This window comes from Nothobranchius furzeri, chromosome 1, assembly GCF_043380555.1.
Source record: "Nothobranchius furzeri strain GRZ-AD chromosome 1, NfurGRZ-RIMD1, whole genome shotgun sequence".
Lineage (NCBI taxonomy): Eukaryota > Metazoa > Chordata > Actinopteri > Cyprinodontiformes > Nothobranchiidae > Nothobranchius > Nothobranchius furzeri.
In genome coordinates, this window is record NC_091741.1 from 79,769,498 (window position 1) to 79,789,602 (window position 20,105).

Here is a 20,105-nt window from a genome sequence, read left to right on the forward strand (position 1 = left end):
ATGGTCTTACCCAGAATAAATTACTTATTTTCAATGATCCAAAACAAACCACCAGCTGACTGATTTAAATATCTGGACTCCTCAATTACCAAATTCCTTTGGCAGGATAAACCTCCACGAATTAGCTTAAAAACGCTTCAGAAGATCAAAGACAGAGGAGGACTGGATCTACCGAACTTTTATTATTATTTCTTAGCCAATAGGCTGCAATATATGCCAAGATGGTTGCAAGATAACCCACTAGATGAGTCCTGGTTAGATATAGAACAGACACTTTGCAATACGATAGAGCTTTCAGACTTACCATTTATTAGCTCAAGCATAAGAAAACATGAAAGCTTCAAAAGTATCAGCACCTCTCTGACAGCATGGTGGGAGTTTCTTAAAATGACAGAGTCTTGACTAGTTGGGAGTATCTTAAAATGACAGAGTCTTCACTAGTAACATGCAGACGCACACCTATCTGGAATAATCCTGATATTTTGCAAAATAATAAAATGATGAACCTTCCGGACTGGAAAAATAAAGGAATCCTATACCTGGAACACATATATGAAGGATTGGACTTCATCCCATTTAATAGAATAGTCTCCCAATTTGGAATAGATAAGAATAGCTTTTTAGAATACCACCAAATTAAATATGTAGTCAAACAAAAATTTAAGCTCAATAAAATAGAATTACAAACACCACCAAGGGTATTAGACTTCTATAATCTCAAACCCCCCAAACTACTGTCTAAAGTTTATAAGACACTGTCCAAAATAGACGATAGAATAGTAATCCCTATTGACAAATGGGAGGTGGATCTATCAGTCAGCTTTGACCAGGACTTCTGGTCCCAAACTTGTTTAAAAACTTTTAAAATGATCAGACACTCCAATTTACAATTAATTCAGTACAAAATTCTACACAGAGTACACTATACAGGTCATCGGATGTTCAAGATGGGGTTTGTGTCGTCTGACACCTGTACACACTGCAAAACCAACGTTCCTGACAATTACATTCATGCACTGTGATCCTGTCCACCTGTCCAGGAATTTTGGGGTAGAGTTTGTGAAGACCTGTCGAAGTCTCTGAAATGTCATATCCCAACCACCCCCTCTCTGTGTTTACTGGGAAACCTGGACGATGTCCCGATTGAAACAACTGTGGTTCACGTGGTTCTGACTGCCATATGCATCGCTAAGAAAACTATCCTCTTGGATTGGAAAAATAGAGAAACTCTCTGCATTAACCAGTATAGAAATCTTTTGTTAGATCATATTACACTTGATATAGCCTCTGCTTCCACTTCAGATCAATCTCTCTGGGCTCCTTTGACCAGTTCCATCACATAGCGAGGGTGGGGGGGGGCGTTGATGTTATCCTACGGGATGGTGTGGGTGGGGGTGTGGGGTCTAAGTTTGGAGTATCCGGATGTTCCCTGGAGGTGGGTTCACTGGGGGTGTCTGGGACTGGGGGGCCGTTGCCCCCCTCTGGAGGTGCTTGGGTTGCCTCGGGGGGTGGACTGCTGGCGGTTGTGAGTGGGGCCCCTTGGGGATCATGTCGGCGACCATGGGTCACTGCCTGGCAGCTGCATTGCCCCTGGGCGGGTCTGGGTGGGGGCCTGGGGGCTCGGGGTTTGGGGGTGGCCGGCCCCGTGTGGGGATCTGGGCGGGGCCTTGGGGGTCGGGTCCTGATATGTATGCTGCCGGGAAGAAGACAGGAACATGCAGCAGTGCCTGGCCCGGGTTTGGGGGCCTCAGGCAGACCTTGGCTCCTGTGCCGTTCCATCACAGGGGAGGGGGAGGTCCAGGAGGGGTAGGACCCAACCTTACCTGGATGTCCCATGTCTTATATATTCTGGAAGTTGTGCAAATGCAGGGATGGGCATAGATATTCTGCTGGGGTGGGGCTGGGTTGGTGCCCCCGGACTCCGTGAGGCTCTGTAATGCTGCTGCTTTGGGCCCTGGCAGGATGGGCTGGGGTCTCCATGCCCTGGGTGGCAGTTTGACAGCAGAGGTGCCTATTGGGGCCAGTAGGGGAGCTGGCTCCCTGGAGGGCTAAGCCCAACCAGCCATTCCTCCCCATCCCCGTATATTTCTCTCCTCCTGCTCCCTCACATCATCACACAAACATACACATAGGACCTTGGGGGTGGGCAAGTCAGGGAGTGCGGGTATGGACCCCATTTCCACATTCCTGTGACAACCTGCCCCCCAATTTTATTTGCACCTTATACACTTCCACTGACGACATTCCACACAAACACACACTTAGGGCCTTGGAGTGAGCACATTCAATGGCATTTGGCAGGGGGATATCTCAGCCTCCTCCCGGGTGCCGGTGCCCACTTCCAATTTTAAACCACACTTAGACACGGAGGGCTGAGGGTGTAAGTGGGGCGGTGCGGTGGCATCAGCTGGCATAGGCCGGATGATGCCCGCACTGCCCGCTCACCACAGCCATGGAATACACCTCATGATCACACAACACTATATTAGAGCAGGCGGAGGGAGACTAGGGGTCTTAGCGCACCTCTGTTGTTGCTCGGCTTCCTGGGGCTGGAGGCTAGGAGGGAGATCTGGCCATCTGGTTGGGGTCTGGGGTGGTGGGTTGCTGTGCTCAGCATTGGGCGGGGGAGCCTGCTCATCAGCACTCCAGCAGAAAGGGTCAAACTCTGGTTACTGGTGATGGTTGTACCCAATGTGCAGCAGTACCGGGACCAGAGTGAAGAGGGTGGATATGGAGAGCATGAGTGGGTGTCCGGTGTGCATTTTTGTAAGTCTTGGGTTGTATGTGCAAGTGTGAGCATGAGGGAGAGAGTGTGTGACTGTGTTTGTGTATGACTGTATATGTCAGGTGGGGCCTTTGACTCCTCCCCTCTCCTAGAACTTTTTTTGATGATATAGATCTTCGTCCCCCCTCCCCCTGCCCCACCTGGTGTGAGGGGTTGTGCCTTGGTCTGCCTGAGTGTTCGTGGCAACCGGGTCTGGGGGTTTAAGATTTTGGCATCTGCCTGATCAATCCCGGTGGCTGCCTGGTGGGGTCTGGGTCCCTGGGCTCTGCTGGGTCCCCGGCGGGGGTGGTCGCCCCTGGGTCCCGGGTCGCTGGGTCCAGGGCTCGGCCGGCTAGGGGGTGGGAGGCTGCGGGCGGGTCTGTGGGCTTGCCGCTGATGTCTCCCGGGACTCTGCCGGCTGCTGGTTGTGGCCCCCCGGGGCGATCCTCTGTGCCTCTCGAGGGGGGTGGGGGCCTTTCTGGTTGCAGTCTCCTTGGGGTTCCTGTGTTCTGGGGCAGCGCCTGGATCTCTGGGACTTGGAGCTCCCCCCGTCTCCTACGCATCTTTGGGGGGCAGATCTGTGGTCCCTCACACTCTCTGTTGGACGCTCCTATAGATAAACCTTACATAAACAAGCGCGTGTACACACACAGGTGCTCACATGGTGCTCTCAAAAGTATGGGCTTGGGCCCCCCCTCTCTCCCCACCTTTTCTTTTCCTTTCTCTTTCACCTCTGTCTCCGTGTCTGGTCGGAATTACAAAGCATTCAATAACAATAACAATAAAGTTTTAAGTATCAGGTGTGACATTAAAAGCAAACGCTTTGATGCTCCACCTGAGAGTAAGTCTGCAAGGCTTGTTAGCAGCATTCAGACATCAATTCTGTTTGCTTCACAGCCAGACAGGACACAGTAAAAATAAATAAATAAATAAACTGTTTATGTTCCAGCAATGAAGACAGAAGAACGAAGAATGAACTCTTTTCTTTTAATTAATCAAAGAACTCTATTTCAATAAAGCTAATCCATCAAAGTGTTAGTCAATAATAAGATGTGAACAACCTGTGAAATTAAAATATTAATTACTTTATTATGGTCTTAGAAAATAAGTCTGTGACTTTAAGGATTCCAACAGGACTCATTTCACATAGTGTTAAAAAGACATAACACATTCTTTCACTGATCCAATCAGAACTTTTCAGATCTGACGGAGGCGTGCTTCTGACGGTGTTTGGTAGTTTTCATTCGACAATAAACCATGACATCCGAGGTATAAACCTATGCCACGTCAGCTCTAACGCCAGTTCAAAGCGTTCCAGAGCAATCATCGGAGTGGCCAATCCGACCTTTAACTCTTCAACCAAAAGAACCACGACAACCTGAAAAATCCAGTCGCTATAACAACCAGCGACAACAACAGCTCCTTTCAGAATAAAAGCTCCACTGACCCAGGCTGGGTCTGAACAGACGCCAATAAAAGAGTTGTGTGCCAGAGGTAACTCAAGACGGGTCTGGTCGGAACCGCGGCTTCTTCTCCCAGCTCGGTTTCCAGAGAGGGTCCGCTGGGCCTCGGCATTCCTGACCTACCAGAGGACTTCCACAAGGCTCATGCAGTTCTGAAACTAACCAAAGCTTATTTCAAAACAACATCTTCAGTTCCCGTCAGAACTAATCGCTTCTTCGGATTTGCTGGTTCTGATTTACATGACACGTCATCCATTCACCGTCTCATCCATTTTTAGCTACACTATACGTTTAGTTTTGAAGTCAGCCTAGTTTAATTTGTTAGTAATAAAATTGTTAACTTTTAAACTTGACTCTCTATTCTATTGTCTCTGAGTGAATACATAACGGTTACATAATCTCTGCATTAAAAAGATCCGATCTTCTGGTTTAAATAACCCACCAATCCATAATGTGGATTCCATATTTACTATGGAATCCCACACCTTACGGCTCATTAAATAAAATGTAAGAACCTCTCATTTTCCTTACAATACTGAATAAGACTCCAAATTCTTCCCCTCACACTTTCGGCTAACTTTTACTTCCTGACACAGGAGTGCGGGGGTTTTTGTTCAGGAAGAACAACTTAATTATTAGACTTAGACCACAAGTAATGTATTTAAAAATGAGTGAATGAGAACTTCAACAACAAGCTGTTTATTTGTTTCACAGGTGGAAGGAGGAGATGATGAAAATTACACTACACTCAGTTTTTCTGGGGGGAATGCAAAAAGAGGAAGAAATAAGACATCAATAAGGACCAAAGATAGCATATACTCCCAGGTCAAACACTGAATATGAATAAACATGTGTTCCAATTTCACTGTTGTATTTTGTATTGACCATTAACAAAAACAAACTAAAGACTGAGTACTCGGGATTAAAACAGAACTGAAAAGACTAAATTGTACTGTTATTATTTCAACAACATGTTTGCATGTGCATGATGTTTTAAGTTTATGATCGTCGTCGTCGTCTTCCTCTGCTTACCGGGGTCTGGGTCGCGGGGACAGCATCCCAACTAGGGAGGTCCAGACCGTCCTCTCCCCGGCCTTCTCCACCAGCTCCCCCGGCAGGACCCCAAGGCGTTCCCGGACCAGATTGGAGATGTAACCTCTCCAACGTGTCCTGGGTCGACCCGTGGGCCTCTTGCTGGCAGGACATGCCCGAAACACCTCCCCGGGGAGGCGTCCAGGAGGCATCCTGACCAGATGCCCAAACCACCTCAACTGGCTCCTTTCGATCCGGAGGAGCAGCAGTTCTACTCCGAGTCCCTCCCGAAAGTCCGAGCTCCTCACCCTATCTCTAAGGCTGAGCCCGGCCACCATACGGAGGAAACTCATTTCGGCTGCTTGTATCCGCCATCTCGTTCTTTCGGTCATTATCCAAAGCTCATGACCATAGGTGAGGATTGGGACATAGATCGACCGGTAAATCGAGAGCCTGGCTTTCTGGCTCAGCTCCCTCTTCACCACGACAGATCGGCTCAGCATATGCATCACTGCAGATACTGAACCAATCCGCCTGTCGATCTCCTGATCCCTCCTACCCTCACTCGTGAACAAGACCCCAAGATACTTAAACTCCTCCACTTGAGGTAGGACATCTCCCCCGACCCGGAGTTGACAAGCCACCCTTTTCCGGTCGAGAACCATGGTCTCAGATTTGGAGGTGCTGATCCTCATCCCAGCCGCTTCACACTCGGCCACGGACCTACCCAGCAAGAGCTGAAGGTCAGAGCTGGATGAAGCTAGGAGGACCACATCATCTGCAAAAAGCAGAGACGAGATTCTCCTGCCACCGAACTCGACACACTCCACACCATGGCTGCGCCTAGAAATTCTGTCCATAAAGGTAATGAACAGAACCGGTGACAAAGGGCAGCCCTGGCGGAGTCCAGCCCTCACCGGGAACAGGTCCAACTTACTACTGGCTATGCGGACAAAACTCACGCTCCTCTGGTAAAGGGGCTGAATGGCCCTTAACAGAAAGCCACCCACCCCATACTCCTGGATCATCCCCCACAGGGTGCCCCTGGGGACACGGTCATAAGCCTTCTCCAAATCCACAAAACACATGTGGATTGGTTGGGCAAACTCCCATGCCCCCTCCATCACCCTTGCAAGGGTATAGAGCTGGTCCACGGTTCCATGGCCAGGACGAAAACCACATTGCTCATCCTCAATCTGAGATTCAACTATCGATCGGACCCTCCTCTCCAGTACCTTGGAGTAGACCTTTCCAGGGAGGCTGAGGAGTATGATCCCCCTATAGTTGTAACACACCATCAGGTCACCCTTCTTAAAGATGGGGACCACCACCCCGGTCTGCCACTCCACAGGAACTGCCCCCGATCACCACGCAATAATGCAGAGATGTGTCAACACTGACAGCCCTACAACATCCATAGCCTTGAGATACCCAGGATGAACCTCATCCGCCCCCGGGGCTCCGCCGCTGTGTAGTTGTTTGACTACCTCAGCAACTTCTGTCCACGAGATTGGACAGTCCATCCCCAGGTCTCCCAGCTCTGATTCCTCCTCGGAATGTGCATAGGTGGGATTGAGGAGCTCCTCAAAGTATTCCTTCCACCGTCCGACTATAGCCCCAGTTGACGTCAGCAGCTCCCCATCCCCACTGTAAACAGTGTGAGCGAGTTGCTGCCTTCCTGTCCTGAGGCGCCAGACAATTTGCCAGAACCTCTTTGGAGCCGATCGATAGTCTTTCTCCATGGCTTCACCAAACTCCTCCCACGCCCAAGATTTTGCCTCGGCAACTGCCCCTGCTGCACCCCGCTTGGCTATCCGGTACCTGTCTGCTGCCTCCGGAGACCCAGAGACCAGCCATGCTCCTTCTTCAGCCTGACGGCTCCCCGAACCTCTGGTGTCCACCAGCGGGTACGGGGGTTGCCACCCCGACTGGCACCGGCCACCTTGCGACCATAGCTAACAACAGCCGCCTCAACAATCGCAGAGTGGTAAAAGGCCCACTCGGAGTCAATGTCCCCCACTCAGGGTCCTAAATTAAATTTTTTACTCACCGGCCAAGTTGGCTGGTAGATGATGATAATCTACCGGCCAAGCATATCTTTTACCGGCCAACATTGTAAATGATTTAGATCTACCTAAAGAATGTTATTCTATATTATGTTGATTCCAAACAGAGTGGCAAAATAATTAAAACATCAATTAATAAGAAAAACAACTCTTTTGTCATTTTTACTATTTATTTATTTATTTTTAGAGATGTTTTTATGAACTCTTTCATTGAAATCTAGTCAGACTCCTTGTTTTCTCTGTCCATGAAGTCTGGCCTCCTACCTCTGACACCGTCTTTGTGCCAAAGCATTACAGCCTCATTTGGGTCATAGTCCTTGATCTCTGGAGAACACAGCTGCACCATGAGAATGTCTGAAAGTGTGTCAGGGCTAGGGTTGTCACGGTAACCGGTGAAGCAGTAAACCCCAGTAAAAAAGTTGACAATAATAATAACCGTCTTGTTTTTAAAAAATATATATTATCTTGGTGGATTACCGTGGCTGCGGTGTAGGCGCGGTGACCCTTACCAGCCACCGTATCATCTGCTGAAGTTGCTGGCGGCACATGCGCACTTTAGCACTTGGGACATTTATTATCCCTCAAAGAAGGAAGTATGGGCATTTTTTGGATATTTGAAGAATGCCGAGGGACAGTTGATAGAAGACGGCTATCCTGTTTGCAGCCCGAGCAGAAAAAGTGTCTGTGAAAGGCAGCAACGTTATGTGGCCATCATAATGTAGCCATTGTCTCACGACTCCACCATCTCCAGTTCGCCACTTTTCACAAAATCTTCTGGTTGCCACTGGTCCTGGTGGTTTTTCTTCCAGTTCGACAAGTTTTCTTTTGGAAGGCTGGCTGACTCCAGTTAAAAATCACCACATTTCACCGCTAGTTTTAACACGAAGCTAACCGCTAACCTGATAAACTGATTGAATGAGATAGGTGGAAATGACGTTGGATGCGGCGTTCACGTTTTGCATACATTTGTGGGCGTTGCATGCAGGCGGGAGGAGTATCAGAAATCCATGGAAGATGACTGATAAACATAACTAATTTGGTGCAAACATTTACTCGCTATGTGGCAGATAGAGCTCAAAAATTTACTCGCCAAATGGAGCAATTTGCTCGCATTTGGCGAGTGGCGAGTGTTAATTACGGACCCTGCCCCCACTGCTCTCGGGACGCGATCAAAGCTCTGCCGGAGGTGGGAGTTGAAGACCGTCTTAACAGGTTCTTCTGCCAGGCGTTCCCAGCAGACCCTCACTATGCGTTTGGGTCTGCCAGGTCTACGCGGCATCTTCCCCTGCTATCTGATCCAACTCACCACCAGGTGGTGATCAGTTGACAACTCCGCTCCTCTCTTCACTCGGGTGTCCAAAACATACGGCCGCAGGTCAGATGATACGACTACAAAGTCTATCATCGACCTGTGACCTAGGCTGCCCTGGTACCAAGTGTACCGATGGGCATCCTTATGTTCGAACATGGTGTTCGTTATGGCCAAACTGTGGCTTGCACAGGAGTCCAATAACGAAACACCACTCGAGTTCAGATCAGGCGGGCCGTTCCTCCCAATCACACCCCTCCAGGTCAAGCTGTCATTGCCCACGTGAGCATTGAAGTCCCCCAGCAGGACAATGGAGTCCCCCGATGGAGCACTATCTAGCACTCGTCCCAGGGACTCCAAAAAGGGTGGGTACTCTGAACTGATATTTGGCCCATAAGCACAAACAACAGTCAGGGCCCGTTCCCTGACCCGAAGGCGCAGGGAAGCTATCCTCTCGTCCCCCGGGGTAAACCCCAACACACAGGCAGAGAGTCTTGGGGCTAAAAAAATCCCAGCCCCAGCCCTCCGCCTCTCACCCAGAGCAACTCCAGCAAAGGAGAGTGTCCAACCCCTCTCAAGGACTTGGGTTCCAGAACCAATGCTATGTGTCGAGGTGAGTCCGACTATATCTAGCCGGTACCGCTCAACCTTTGCCACAAGCTCCTGCTCCTTTCCCGCCAGCGAGATGACGTTCCATGTCCCAAAAACCAGTTTCCCTTGTCCAGGAATTGGACCGCCAAGGCTCCCGCCTTGGTCTGCCACTCGATCCACATTGCACCAGACCCTTCATGTTCCTCCTGCGGGTGGTGGGTCCACAGTTGGTTAAGTTTAAGACATTTCCCTAATCTATTTACTTTGTTTTAACAATTCTGTTTTTCTTCTGTTAAATGCGCAAATTGTGAAATTCTGATAATCCTACATCTGTAACATTCATTTATTTTGTCAAAGATAAGAAACTTGAATGGCTCAGTTGATTGTATGTTTGACTCATTATTGTGCTGTAAAGACCACTCAATAACAAAATCTATTTATGTAGTAGAGTCATGAAGTCTCACTGACTGGCTGAACAGAACAGAACATGCTTTTCAACACCATGTGAAACTGAATGACACTATGAAATGAAACCTTTTCGCAGCAGAGCACAATCTTACAATCTAGTCAACCATAGAAAATCACGACTAACCACCACATGCAAAGAGAAAAACATTTAGATAAAGCAAATTATTTCTGTGATGGCACTTTTCTTTCTACTTGCTTGTCAACACCCTCTGATAACGTATGTCTGATATTACTCTAATAAATCAAGCAGAAACAAATTTAAACCACCCGTATCATGGTATTTAAACCTTCCAAAGCAAAGACAGACACAATATATTATAAAATAAATGGCACTATTTAGATGACATTGTTGACAAAATCTAAGTTGCTTTGTGACCCATCCTTTCAACCCAGGAATGAGATGCTTGATAGCAATTAAACACCCGATGTGAATTATAATAGCACACAGCTGCAGATCCAGAGACCCCCCCCCCCCCCAACACACACACACACACAAGATTTCTCGGCTAGAGGGTCTCACACCTGTGTGCATGCGTAAAAAGATTTCAGAGCTTCAAAATGCAGCACAAAGAAATGGAAGAAAGGCAAAAGACTTTTTGTGCATCAAGCAGATAAAACATCGAAGGAGATTGCAGAGATGACTAAAATTGGTGTAAGAACTGTCCGACGCATGATGAGTTCAGATGGACCCTGTTCTAGAGTTATGGGTGCATCAGGGTAAGAAGAGAGGCAGATGAAGTGATGCATCCATCATGCCTAGTGCCCACTGTACAAGCCTGTGGGGGCAATGCTATGATCTGGGGTTGTTGCAGTTGGTCAGGTCTAGGTTCAGCAACAGGATGTGCTCCAAGAATGAGGTCAGCTGACTACCTGAATATACTGAATGACCAGGTTGTTTCATCTTCCCTGATGGCATGGGCATATTCCAAGATTACAATGCCAGGATTCATCAGGCTTAAATAGTGAAAGAGTGGTTCAGGGAGAATGAGACATCATTTTCACACATGGATTGGACACCACAGAGTCCAGACCTTAACCCCATTGAGAATCTTTGGGATGTGCTGGAGAAGGGTTTGTGCAACGGCCAGACTCTACCATCAATGCAAGATCTTGGTGACAAATGAATGCAACTCGAGACTTGTGACATTGCAGAAGCTTATCAAAACACTGCCACAGCAAAAGTGTGCTGTAATCAAAGCTAAAGGTGGTCTGATGAAACATTAAAGCGTGTGACCTTTTTTTGGTGGTGACATTCTTTTGGCCGAGCAGTGTACCAGTGCTGCTGTAAATTTTAAAATGGGAAATTCAAGTTAGTTTGATCTAACAGAGTGGTAAAAATTAATAGATGACATTACATTCAAAGAAACTAAATAAAGCATTGAAAACTTTTTTTTTAATTTACGCAGCTTAAAATTCTTCTGTAATTTATTTCACTGACTGAGATCCTCATGTTTCAGGAGGATCTACAAAGTAACATTTAGTTTTAAGATGATTGTGCAAAACCTTTCATACAGTTTGTTGATATTTTGATTTTGCCACACAGTACAAACAAAAATGAAAGAATAAAAAACATTTTTGAATTAAATGAATTGACACAAATTTACATTTACATGCAAAAACATTTAAATTACAGAGTCATTCTGGGTCATTTTTCAGAACTGCACATAATATTTCTCTGACATGGTACTGGATTTAAGTTTTAAACCATCCCATACAAACACACAATTATAACTGATATTTAACTCGTGAATATACACATTCCTCGAACTCTGATATTCTTTTCTTATGTCCTCTTGTTGATTGCCCTTCAGAAAAATTTATCGCAGCATAGTTTAGATAATTTTCATCTTCATTCTGTGTAGGACAAACATTAGGTAAATGAAAAACAATATATATGTATATATAATTTCTTAAGTACAAAGAATAAATTGTGTTTCAACATACCGTATCATCCCTCGGTTGACTCAAATGGTCATGTCTTGTACTTGAAAACTTCTCTTCTTTCCCTAAACAGCACGTAAAATGAAGATATACAGAATTAAAAATTTTGTACAAATTTACAGCTGCTTTGACAATGTAATTATGAATGAGTAAAAAATATGTAAAAAAAAAGTGATTTCTATAATTCACTACATGTGCATTGGTCTCTAGAATGACTTTTGGAGAAAAGCTCTGGTGCTCCTGTTTCAGGAAGCTGGAGTTAGCCAGAAAAGTCCAGAACAAAACTTTGCAAGTGTTAAAGTCTTAGTTCTAGATTTTTAGACAATTTGCATCTGATTTGCTAACAGTAACACAACTCTACTACTAACTTAATCTGTTTTGCAACTTTGTTATTTTAATTACTTCCACAAATTACACAAGAGTGTTGCCATGTTGTGGAGTTGCAAATGCAAATGGTCAACACATTCTCACACCCAAAGCTTCAAAATATGACGCGTGTGACCATGCGTCAAAATATGACGATTTGGGATGCCCCAGCGCGCCAGGAGAGGACGAGTAGGGACACGCAGGGACACGTGGCACCACTAGCATCCGTATTTTACGCCTGCGGTCACAAGAACATTATTCCACGATTTAACCTTCCCCTCACCCCAATCCTAACCTTAACTCAGTAACTCCGCTGGTTAAGGTTAGAACGGGGGTGAGGGGAAGGTTAAGTAGTTCACAAGTCGGTCAAATGTCCATCTCACCGCAGGCGTCGGATACAGACGCTCTGGGATGGTGCATCCTCAATGCGTCCTCTCCTGACGCGCTGGGCCATCCCAAATCGTCATATTTTGATGCATGGTCACACGTGCCATATTTTGACGCTTTGGGTGTGAGAATGTGTTGAAATGGTTAGCTCCTAATAGGGATGTGCTCTGCGCTCTCCTGGTCACTAAATCAACACAGCCTTCTACATCACATTTACTCATCTATTTTCTATCAGCAGGTTATGCAGGAAATAGGAGTAGAAAACTATTTTCATGTTCAGCCTGCATGTGAAAATCTGAGTGACAGACATTATTTCAAAAACAACAAGTAAAAAAGGGGTTTATCAGCGAATCTGGCCTTTAAAGCATTTGTTTGACTAAGGCTATCATTAAAGCTATGAGGGCAGCAAAGACAGATGTCCTTACATAACCAAAATATTTTTTTCAAATTTTATTTGATTAAAAACATTGTTCTTACCTTTAAATTGTTTATCTGCAGCTTTTCCAGTCCAGTAGCAAATAAAACAGATATTTAGAATTACAGAAACGATCAAGCAGATCCTCATCGTCACAAGCATAACATCTGCCGATTGTTCTAGAAAACAAAGACAATTTTCCATCAGTGTTCATTATGGCATCCAAAATGTGTTCTAAAAACTTCCATTTATAATGCAAAATCATACCAATGTGGAGAGTATGGCCATTTTCAAATAAAATCTCTCCACATGTAGCCACGGCACAATAATAAGTCCCAGCATCTGAGGAGGTAACACTCTTAGAAAGGCTATAAACACATCTCCTCAAATCTTCTTTCTTACAATCATCATCAGTGTAAATGATTTCTGGGTAAGATTTATGGGATCCAGATCTGAACCAGAAAACCTTCAGATCTTCTGTACAATTGTTCTTCTCAGTATTGGAAAGGACAGAACACTCCAGATTTACAGAGTCTCCTATACGGACTGGATCGTTGACTGATGATCGCTGCTCAACCCTGTAGCTTACAGCTCTCTCACCGTTCCCTGAATAACATTAAGCACACAAAGAATCATGCAAACAGGCACACAAAATATTTAAATCTCTAATGTCTAAAAAACAAATTAGAAACATTCAGACTGATATTTACATTAACATGTAGGTTACATTCTAAATATGAGACAATCATGCAAAAGTCCATTTATGTTAGTAATTCATTTTAGAGACTGACAGACCATCTAAAGGTTCAGGAACCTTTTGCAGATGTTCTGGATTCATTAGCTGTTTAGAGTGTGCCACTTTAAGTCTAGAATATTGAACCTTTTCACATTATTCTAGTTGTCTGAGATAAACTGTAAACCATAATCATCCCATTTATAAACAAAGGCTTGAAATATCTGGCTTTGCATTTAAGGAGTCTATCTCATACATTATTTTCAGCTTGAAGTTGAATTACTGAAATGAATAAACTTTTGCACAATGTACTTTAATTTTGCATTTGCAATAAAATAATATTTCTCAACCAAGAGTTTTACCTTTTATGGACAAATAAATCCCACTCCAAATGTTTTCAACCCAGTCCATGATCGCACAGTGATACATTCCTTCATCTTCTTTAACTGTCCTCAAAATTGTCAGATTAATAGTTTGTTTATGATAATCTGCCTTTAGTCTTGAGGGTGAAAATCCTGATCCATATTTGTGGTTTGCATTTTTATGCATTGATGCAATTACTCTCAGAGAATCTCCTGCATCTTGTTTGTACCAGCGGAGAATTTTAAGGCCCAACCATTCCTTTGTTAGAACACATGTCAGAGTTGCAGGTTCACCAAGCTGAACTGTTACCACTGGAACCAAAGCACCTGCACAAAAGGTATCAAATAAACATGCAGTAGATTAGAATGTGAAAAAAATATCTTCACTCAAAACTTACATCCTTGGTGAAGGAGAAGCAGTGTCACACAGAACAGAAGCATCTTGACAATGTCCTCGTTTGGACCTTTAGTGAAATTTAACTGACAAAAAAAGGTGTGGTGTAGAGAGTTTTGAAGGCATCTGATTGGCCACCACAGAATGTACTATGAAAGTTCATTTCATGGCCACCACAGAATGTACAAAGAAAGTTCATTTCCTGTCCCACAAACATGACCAGAACTGTACTTTTACTGATTGTATTTATGATTTCTTATCGATGAGAAGATTTAATATTAAAGAATACTGATAGGTACACCACTGTAATCAGCAGCAGCATGGTATTACACAAGTGATAATCTTGAAATCATAAAATCACAGTGTGGAAATTTGCCAATATGCTGAAATGTATAAGAGGAATTAAGTGAATATCGTGAATACTTACAATGCCTTAAAACTACCACTGTTATATTTAGAGCTCTTTTGCATTTGCAACCAAGACAGTTTCCTTCTCATATTTTTGTATTAAGACATCTAACTGCACACTTGACACTGACATTGTTGGTCACACTTATTGTTTTTAAGTCACTGGAAAATAACAATGCACCTTTGATTGTATGTTTAAAATTTAAAAGTATATAAATATCAGGTCAGATTAGGATGAGACCGAGCTGAGCAGGAGTTTGGCTGTGGCATGTAGGCATGACTCAAGCGCGGCCCAAAAGTCAGACATCAGAGTGGGGTCCAGAACTTTTTGGGCTGGCCCCCAGGAGCATTACCCTTCCAGTCCACCAAGTACTGACACCTCCGGCCCCGATGACGGGCGTCCAGAATGCGGTGGACCGTGAAAACTTGGTTGCCGTCCACATAGCAATGTGGAGGGATCAGAGGGAAGGTAACAAAGGGCTTGAGCTGGGAGGTGTGGAAAACTGAGTGGATTCAGAGACAAGCAGTGAGATGGATGCAGTAGGTCACAGGGTTGACGACCTTGGAGATAGTGTAGGGACCGAGGAACCAGGGTGTGAGCTTCTTGGACTCTGTGCAGAGTCAAAGGTTGGCAGTAGAAAGCCACACCCGATCACTGAGATGGTAGGAGGGTCCAGGGTGATGGCGTCATTGATGGTGAGAGGCACATCTGGAATTTGCTCGTTTGATGGCTGCCGGTACTTGGATCCATGCAAATCGGCAAGGGCATACCAGGTTATGTGTTGCCGATGCTTTGTCTTCTTGTTCTCGGTGGCCAAACAGGGGTGGTTGGTACCCATAGCAGATTTCAAATGGTTACTGACCCGTGGTTGAAGAGGTCTGCAGGTTGTGGGAAACCTCGGCCCCTAGCAGGTGCTTGGACTAGGAAGAAGGCTGAGAGGAAACAAAACACCTGAGACAAAGTCCGACTTGCTGATTAGCCCCTTCTTTCTGTCCATTTGTCTGCGGATGATAGCCAGAAAAGAGACTGGAACAGGCCCCGACCAAGTGAAAGAAAGCCTTCCAGTAGTGAGAAGTTAATGGCAGTCCTCAGTCTGATACCACATATGCTAGGAAGTCATGGAGGTGCACCTCGTGCTCGAGGAGCAACTCTGCAGTTGTTTGGTTGTTGAGAGACCAGCTTTAGAGACGCAATCTGTGATGGTTAAGATGGTGTTAAGCTGTTCTATGTCAGGGAGGCCATCACAAAATCTATGCCAATGTTCAATTCAATTCAAGTTTATTTATATAGCACCAAATCATGACAAGAGTCGTCTCAAGGCACTTCACATAGTAAACATTCCAATACAGCCAATCAGAAAAAAGTTTCCTACATAAGGAACCCAGCAAATTGCATCAAGTCACTGAGTGGTGTCAGTGACTTGATGCAATCCTCATACTAACTGTAAATGTAATGTTACTAAATGTAAGGGGCATTTGGGAACAAGAAGTTGTTGGAGGGTTCCAGAGGGAGGTTGATTAAGTGATTTAGAATGGGCAGAGACTGAACAAGCTGCCATGTATTCCCAGGTGTCCTTCACCATCATGGCCTCCAGAGCGCTTGGCGCAGGAATTGAAGGGTACGGGTGAAACCCGATTTCCCTGCGAGTGGAGGAGGGCCCTAATTCCAGGGCTTGTTGGTGGCAGCTGGCCTGGATTTAGAGTAGGTTCAGGGGCATCTCTGAGGGAGCAGGATCCCCTGGAAGGGCCACTCTCATGGTTTCCTCCAGGGACCATTGTAGGGCAGCCAGGATGCAATAAGCTGGGATGATGGGTGTGGGAGCCAGAGATCAAGTGGATTATGAAAAGCATCGAGAGAGTGCATCAGCCTTTTTATTTTTGGATCTGGGGTGATAGGCTAGAAGGAAGTTGTATGGTTCAAAGAATAGTGCCCACCTGGCCTGGCGAGGGTTCAGTGTTTTGGCAGTTTGGATGTGAATCAAGTTTTGGTGATCAGTTCAAATTGTAAAGTGGTCAGTGGACCCCAGTAACCACTGTCTCCATTCGTCCAAGGTCTATTTTATGGCTAGGAGCTCATGGTTCCCTACTCCGTATCCCTGTTGTGTGGGCGTGAACTTCCTGGAGAGAGGACAGCATCTGCACCCACCTATGAGGTGTCCACCTCCACCACAAATGGATGAGATGCAACAGGGTGCTGGATAATGGGAGCTGATGAGAACTTTTGGATCAAGGCGTGAAAGGCCTGAATGGTTTCCGGCTGAAGGCAAAAGGGGCGTGGCCGGCCAGTTGGTGGCACTGATATTCCTGATAAAGCGGCAGTAGGAGTTTGCAAAGCAAAGGCAGCTTTGGAGCTGGTGAGGGAAGTGGGAAGAGGCCATTGAGACACTGCCTGAACCTTTTGGGAATCCATAGCAATGCCTTTAGAGAAGATAATGAACCCAAAGATGGAGGTGGTCTCCTGATGGAAGGCACACTTCTCCAGTTTGCAAAAAAGATTGTTTTCCTGTAGACAGGAGAGTACTGCTCTCACATGGGTAATGTGGCCCTCTTTGGTTTTGGAGTAGATCAGGACAGGACCTGTTTTACCGACAGGGCTCAAATTTGCAGAATAAAAAAATAAAAAAATAAAAGGTAATACCTCTCTCAACCTCCAACACACAATGCCCTTTTACAGTCAGCTGATTCACAGAACAGAGGAAAACAAATTAATTATTTAAACATGAACCGTACTGCAATATTATGAAATTTACACTCTTTACATACTCTTAATTTCTCGGAAAGAGATGAAAATAAAAACCTCAATATTTTAATTATTTTCAATGATCTGGCTGCATCACCTGCAGAGTGGTTCTTACATTAGCAGATGGTCCCTAGGTGCTAGCCGCCAACACATTTTCACACCCAAAGCGTCAAAATATGATGCGTGTGACCAAGCCTCAATATATAACGATTCGGGATGCCCCAGCACATCAGGAGAGGACGATCAGGGACACGTGGCACCGCTGGCATCCATAGTTGACACCCACGGTCACATGGACATTATTACAGCATTTAACCTTCCCGTCACCCCAATCCTAACCTTAAGTCAGTTACTCCGCTGGTTAAGGTTAGAATGGGGGTGAGGGGAAGGTTAAGTAGTTCACAAGTCGGTCTAATGTCCGTCTCACCACCGGCGTCGGATACCGACGCTCTGGGACAGTGCGTCCTCAATGCGTCCTCTTCTGACGTGCTTAGGCGTCCCGAATCGTCAAATATTGAGGCTTGGTCACAAGCGTCATATTTTGACTCTTTGGGTGTGAGAATGTGTTGTAGCAGCAGTTTCGTAATGCGTCGCGCACAGAGGATGGGTTGTTTAGAAAAAATTAGGTTGTAGTTGGTTCACTGCCATTCCACGATACTAAAGAGGTATGTTATGTTTCCAAGTGACCTTCTGATCAGAAGTTATTAAGCTGTAAATGTCAAATCTGTCAATAACTTTCCAAATTTACTTAAGTACGTCACTTTCCCATGAGACCAACCTGGCGCCCCTCTCCTCTGTCTAATTTACTTTTACCTGCTACCTGGGAAGAATGGTTGTTTCTGGTGATTCAGCTAGCTCAACATGTCAGAGCACCCTAAATGATCAGATGTCCAGGGGAGGGGAAAGAAAATAAGAGGATGAAAATAGGACAAGGACAGAGGTAAGGAAATGCTGCAGGATTTCATAATTTTATCCTTCTCAGCAGCAGCACTGCAAGTGCTCTCCATTTCCAAAATGTGCGTAAGCCAGGTCCTTAGTCATCTTAAAGTTGCACACATTTTTCTGCTAAGTTTTCTTTGATAAATCCCAAAGTATGTATGGAAAGTTGCTTACGCAGTTTTCCGACCTCGTTATGTGTGTAAGCAAGCTTGATAAATGAGGCCCCTGATTATTAAAATAATACGGGAAATGTCATGACTCCCATCCTTCACCATCCTCATTTAACCTTCACTAAGCTCCTGACAAGCCCTGTTTCCCCTGGCAACCACAATCAACTCCATTCTTCTCACCTGTTCCTGTCATCAGCTTCATCCACTTCACCTGCTCCTGACTCCTCAGCTCATCTCACACACCTGCTTCCCCTGCTATAAAAGAACCATCCAGCTATCCAGTCTGTGCCAGATTATTGAAAGCCTTTGCCAGTAAGTTCTCCAGCCATCCACCCTGCCTGATCGCTGCCTCCGGACCTCGTTTTTCTCCTGACCCTTGCCTTGAACTCAGCCTGCCATCACGACCCTCGCCTGTCTTCTACCACGTCTCCAGCCTGCTCACTGTACCTGCTTGTGCCGATCTGGTTTTGACTCACGCCTGCCCTCCGACTCTGTCTCCTGCCTCGCCCTCCTCAGGTAACTCCTCATCCAAATAAAGACTTTTAAGGAATTTTACTGTGTTTGGCGTCATTACGGGCCTTCTGGGTTCTGTTCATGACAGGAAATCAGTTACGTTGACCAAGGATAAGCTAGACATTCCGCCTTAATGCTTTATCCTAGTTTTGTGGAATAGACCCCTGCTCTGTGTTCTGTAAACAAAAATGTTGGAACCTCAACAGATTTGGTGAGGCCTGGAAAAGTGAGTTATTTGCTTATTTCCCCTAGTTTTTGACATCAGTTTTCGTTTTAGGCATATAACTCCTAAACAAAATGCTGGCAGAAAGCAGAGTAACTGTTTCTTTTATTTATGTATTTTTACATTTGGAGTGTTTTTAGAGGCAGTAGAGACCCACGTGGATGCACAAAAAGATGCTGTCAGATTTGCACAAAAGGTTCCCTGTAAATAATATTTTGAGTCAGAGCAATGACTTAAAAGGGTTTATTGAAAGAAAGAAGTCCAACAAAACATTAATTTTATATTAAAATGCAAAACATTCATATAATTGAAACAAAGAATGAAAAAGAATGACAATTTTGAAAATAAAATCTCCTCCCCCCTCTCCCATCATATTCTCTAAATTTTACCTACCATCCCACCCACAGCGGTAATAAACAGGAAATGAAAAACTACTAATACTTTTTCTACTGCTACTAGTACTACTACCACTAATATTTTCTGTGTGCCCAATACATTGTGTGTTTACCACACATTCTTTACTGGCAACAAGTTTCACCTCTGACTCCCCACCCCTCATACCTACGTATCATACATGTGGTTCAGTCTTACCATTACTTTCTTGTAAAGTAAATAAGTCAGCAATGCCTCAAAATATCTCTGGATTAAAACATTTTGTTATTAATTTATGTGGTGCCCCATTCCTCTTGGATCCTGTTGTTTACTTATTAATTGATGACTTACACCTATCACATGTGGAGAAAACCTGTAGAATCTGGCTTGCAGGATTGACTGCAATGAAGAAAATCAGAGCTCAAATAGGGAAACCACCCAACAACGTG

The 20,105-nt window shown here is 45.0% G+C and overlaps 1 protein-coding gene across 1 annotated transcript; it reads right to left on the reverse strand.

Annotated features, from left to right (window-relative positions):
• Nucleotides 1–11,069: 11,069 nt before the first annotated feature.
• On the reverse strand, nucleotides 11,070–14,367 carry LOC107382136 (junctional adhesion molecule-like). The gene is made up of 6 exons (XM_015954137.3): nucleotides 14,296–14,367; nucleotides 13,898–14,224; nucleotides 13,070–13,408; nucleotides 12,865–12,981; nucleotides 11,638–11,699; nucleotides 11,070–11,547 (listed from the first exon to the last, which is right to left on the reverse strand). The coding sequence occupies exons 1-6, from the start codon at nucleotides 14,336–14,338 to the stop codon at nucleotides 11,419–11,421; spliced, it is 1,017 nt and encodes a 338-aa protein (XP_015809623.1). The 5' UTR covers nucleotides 14,339–14,367; the 3' UTR covers nucleotides 11,070–11,418.
• Between the last annotated feature and the right edge of the window lie 5,738 nt (nucleotides 14,368–20,105).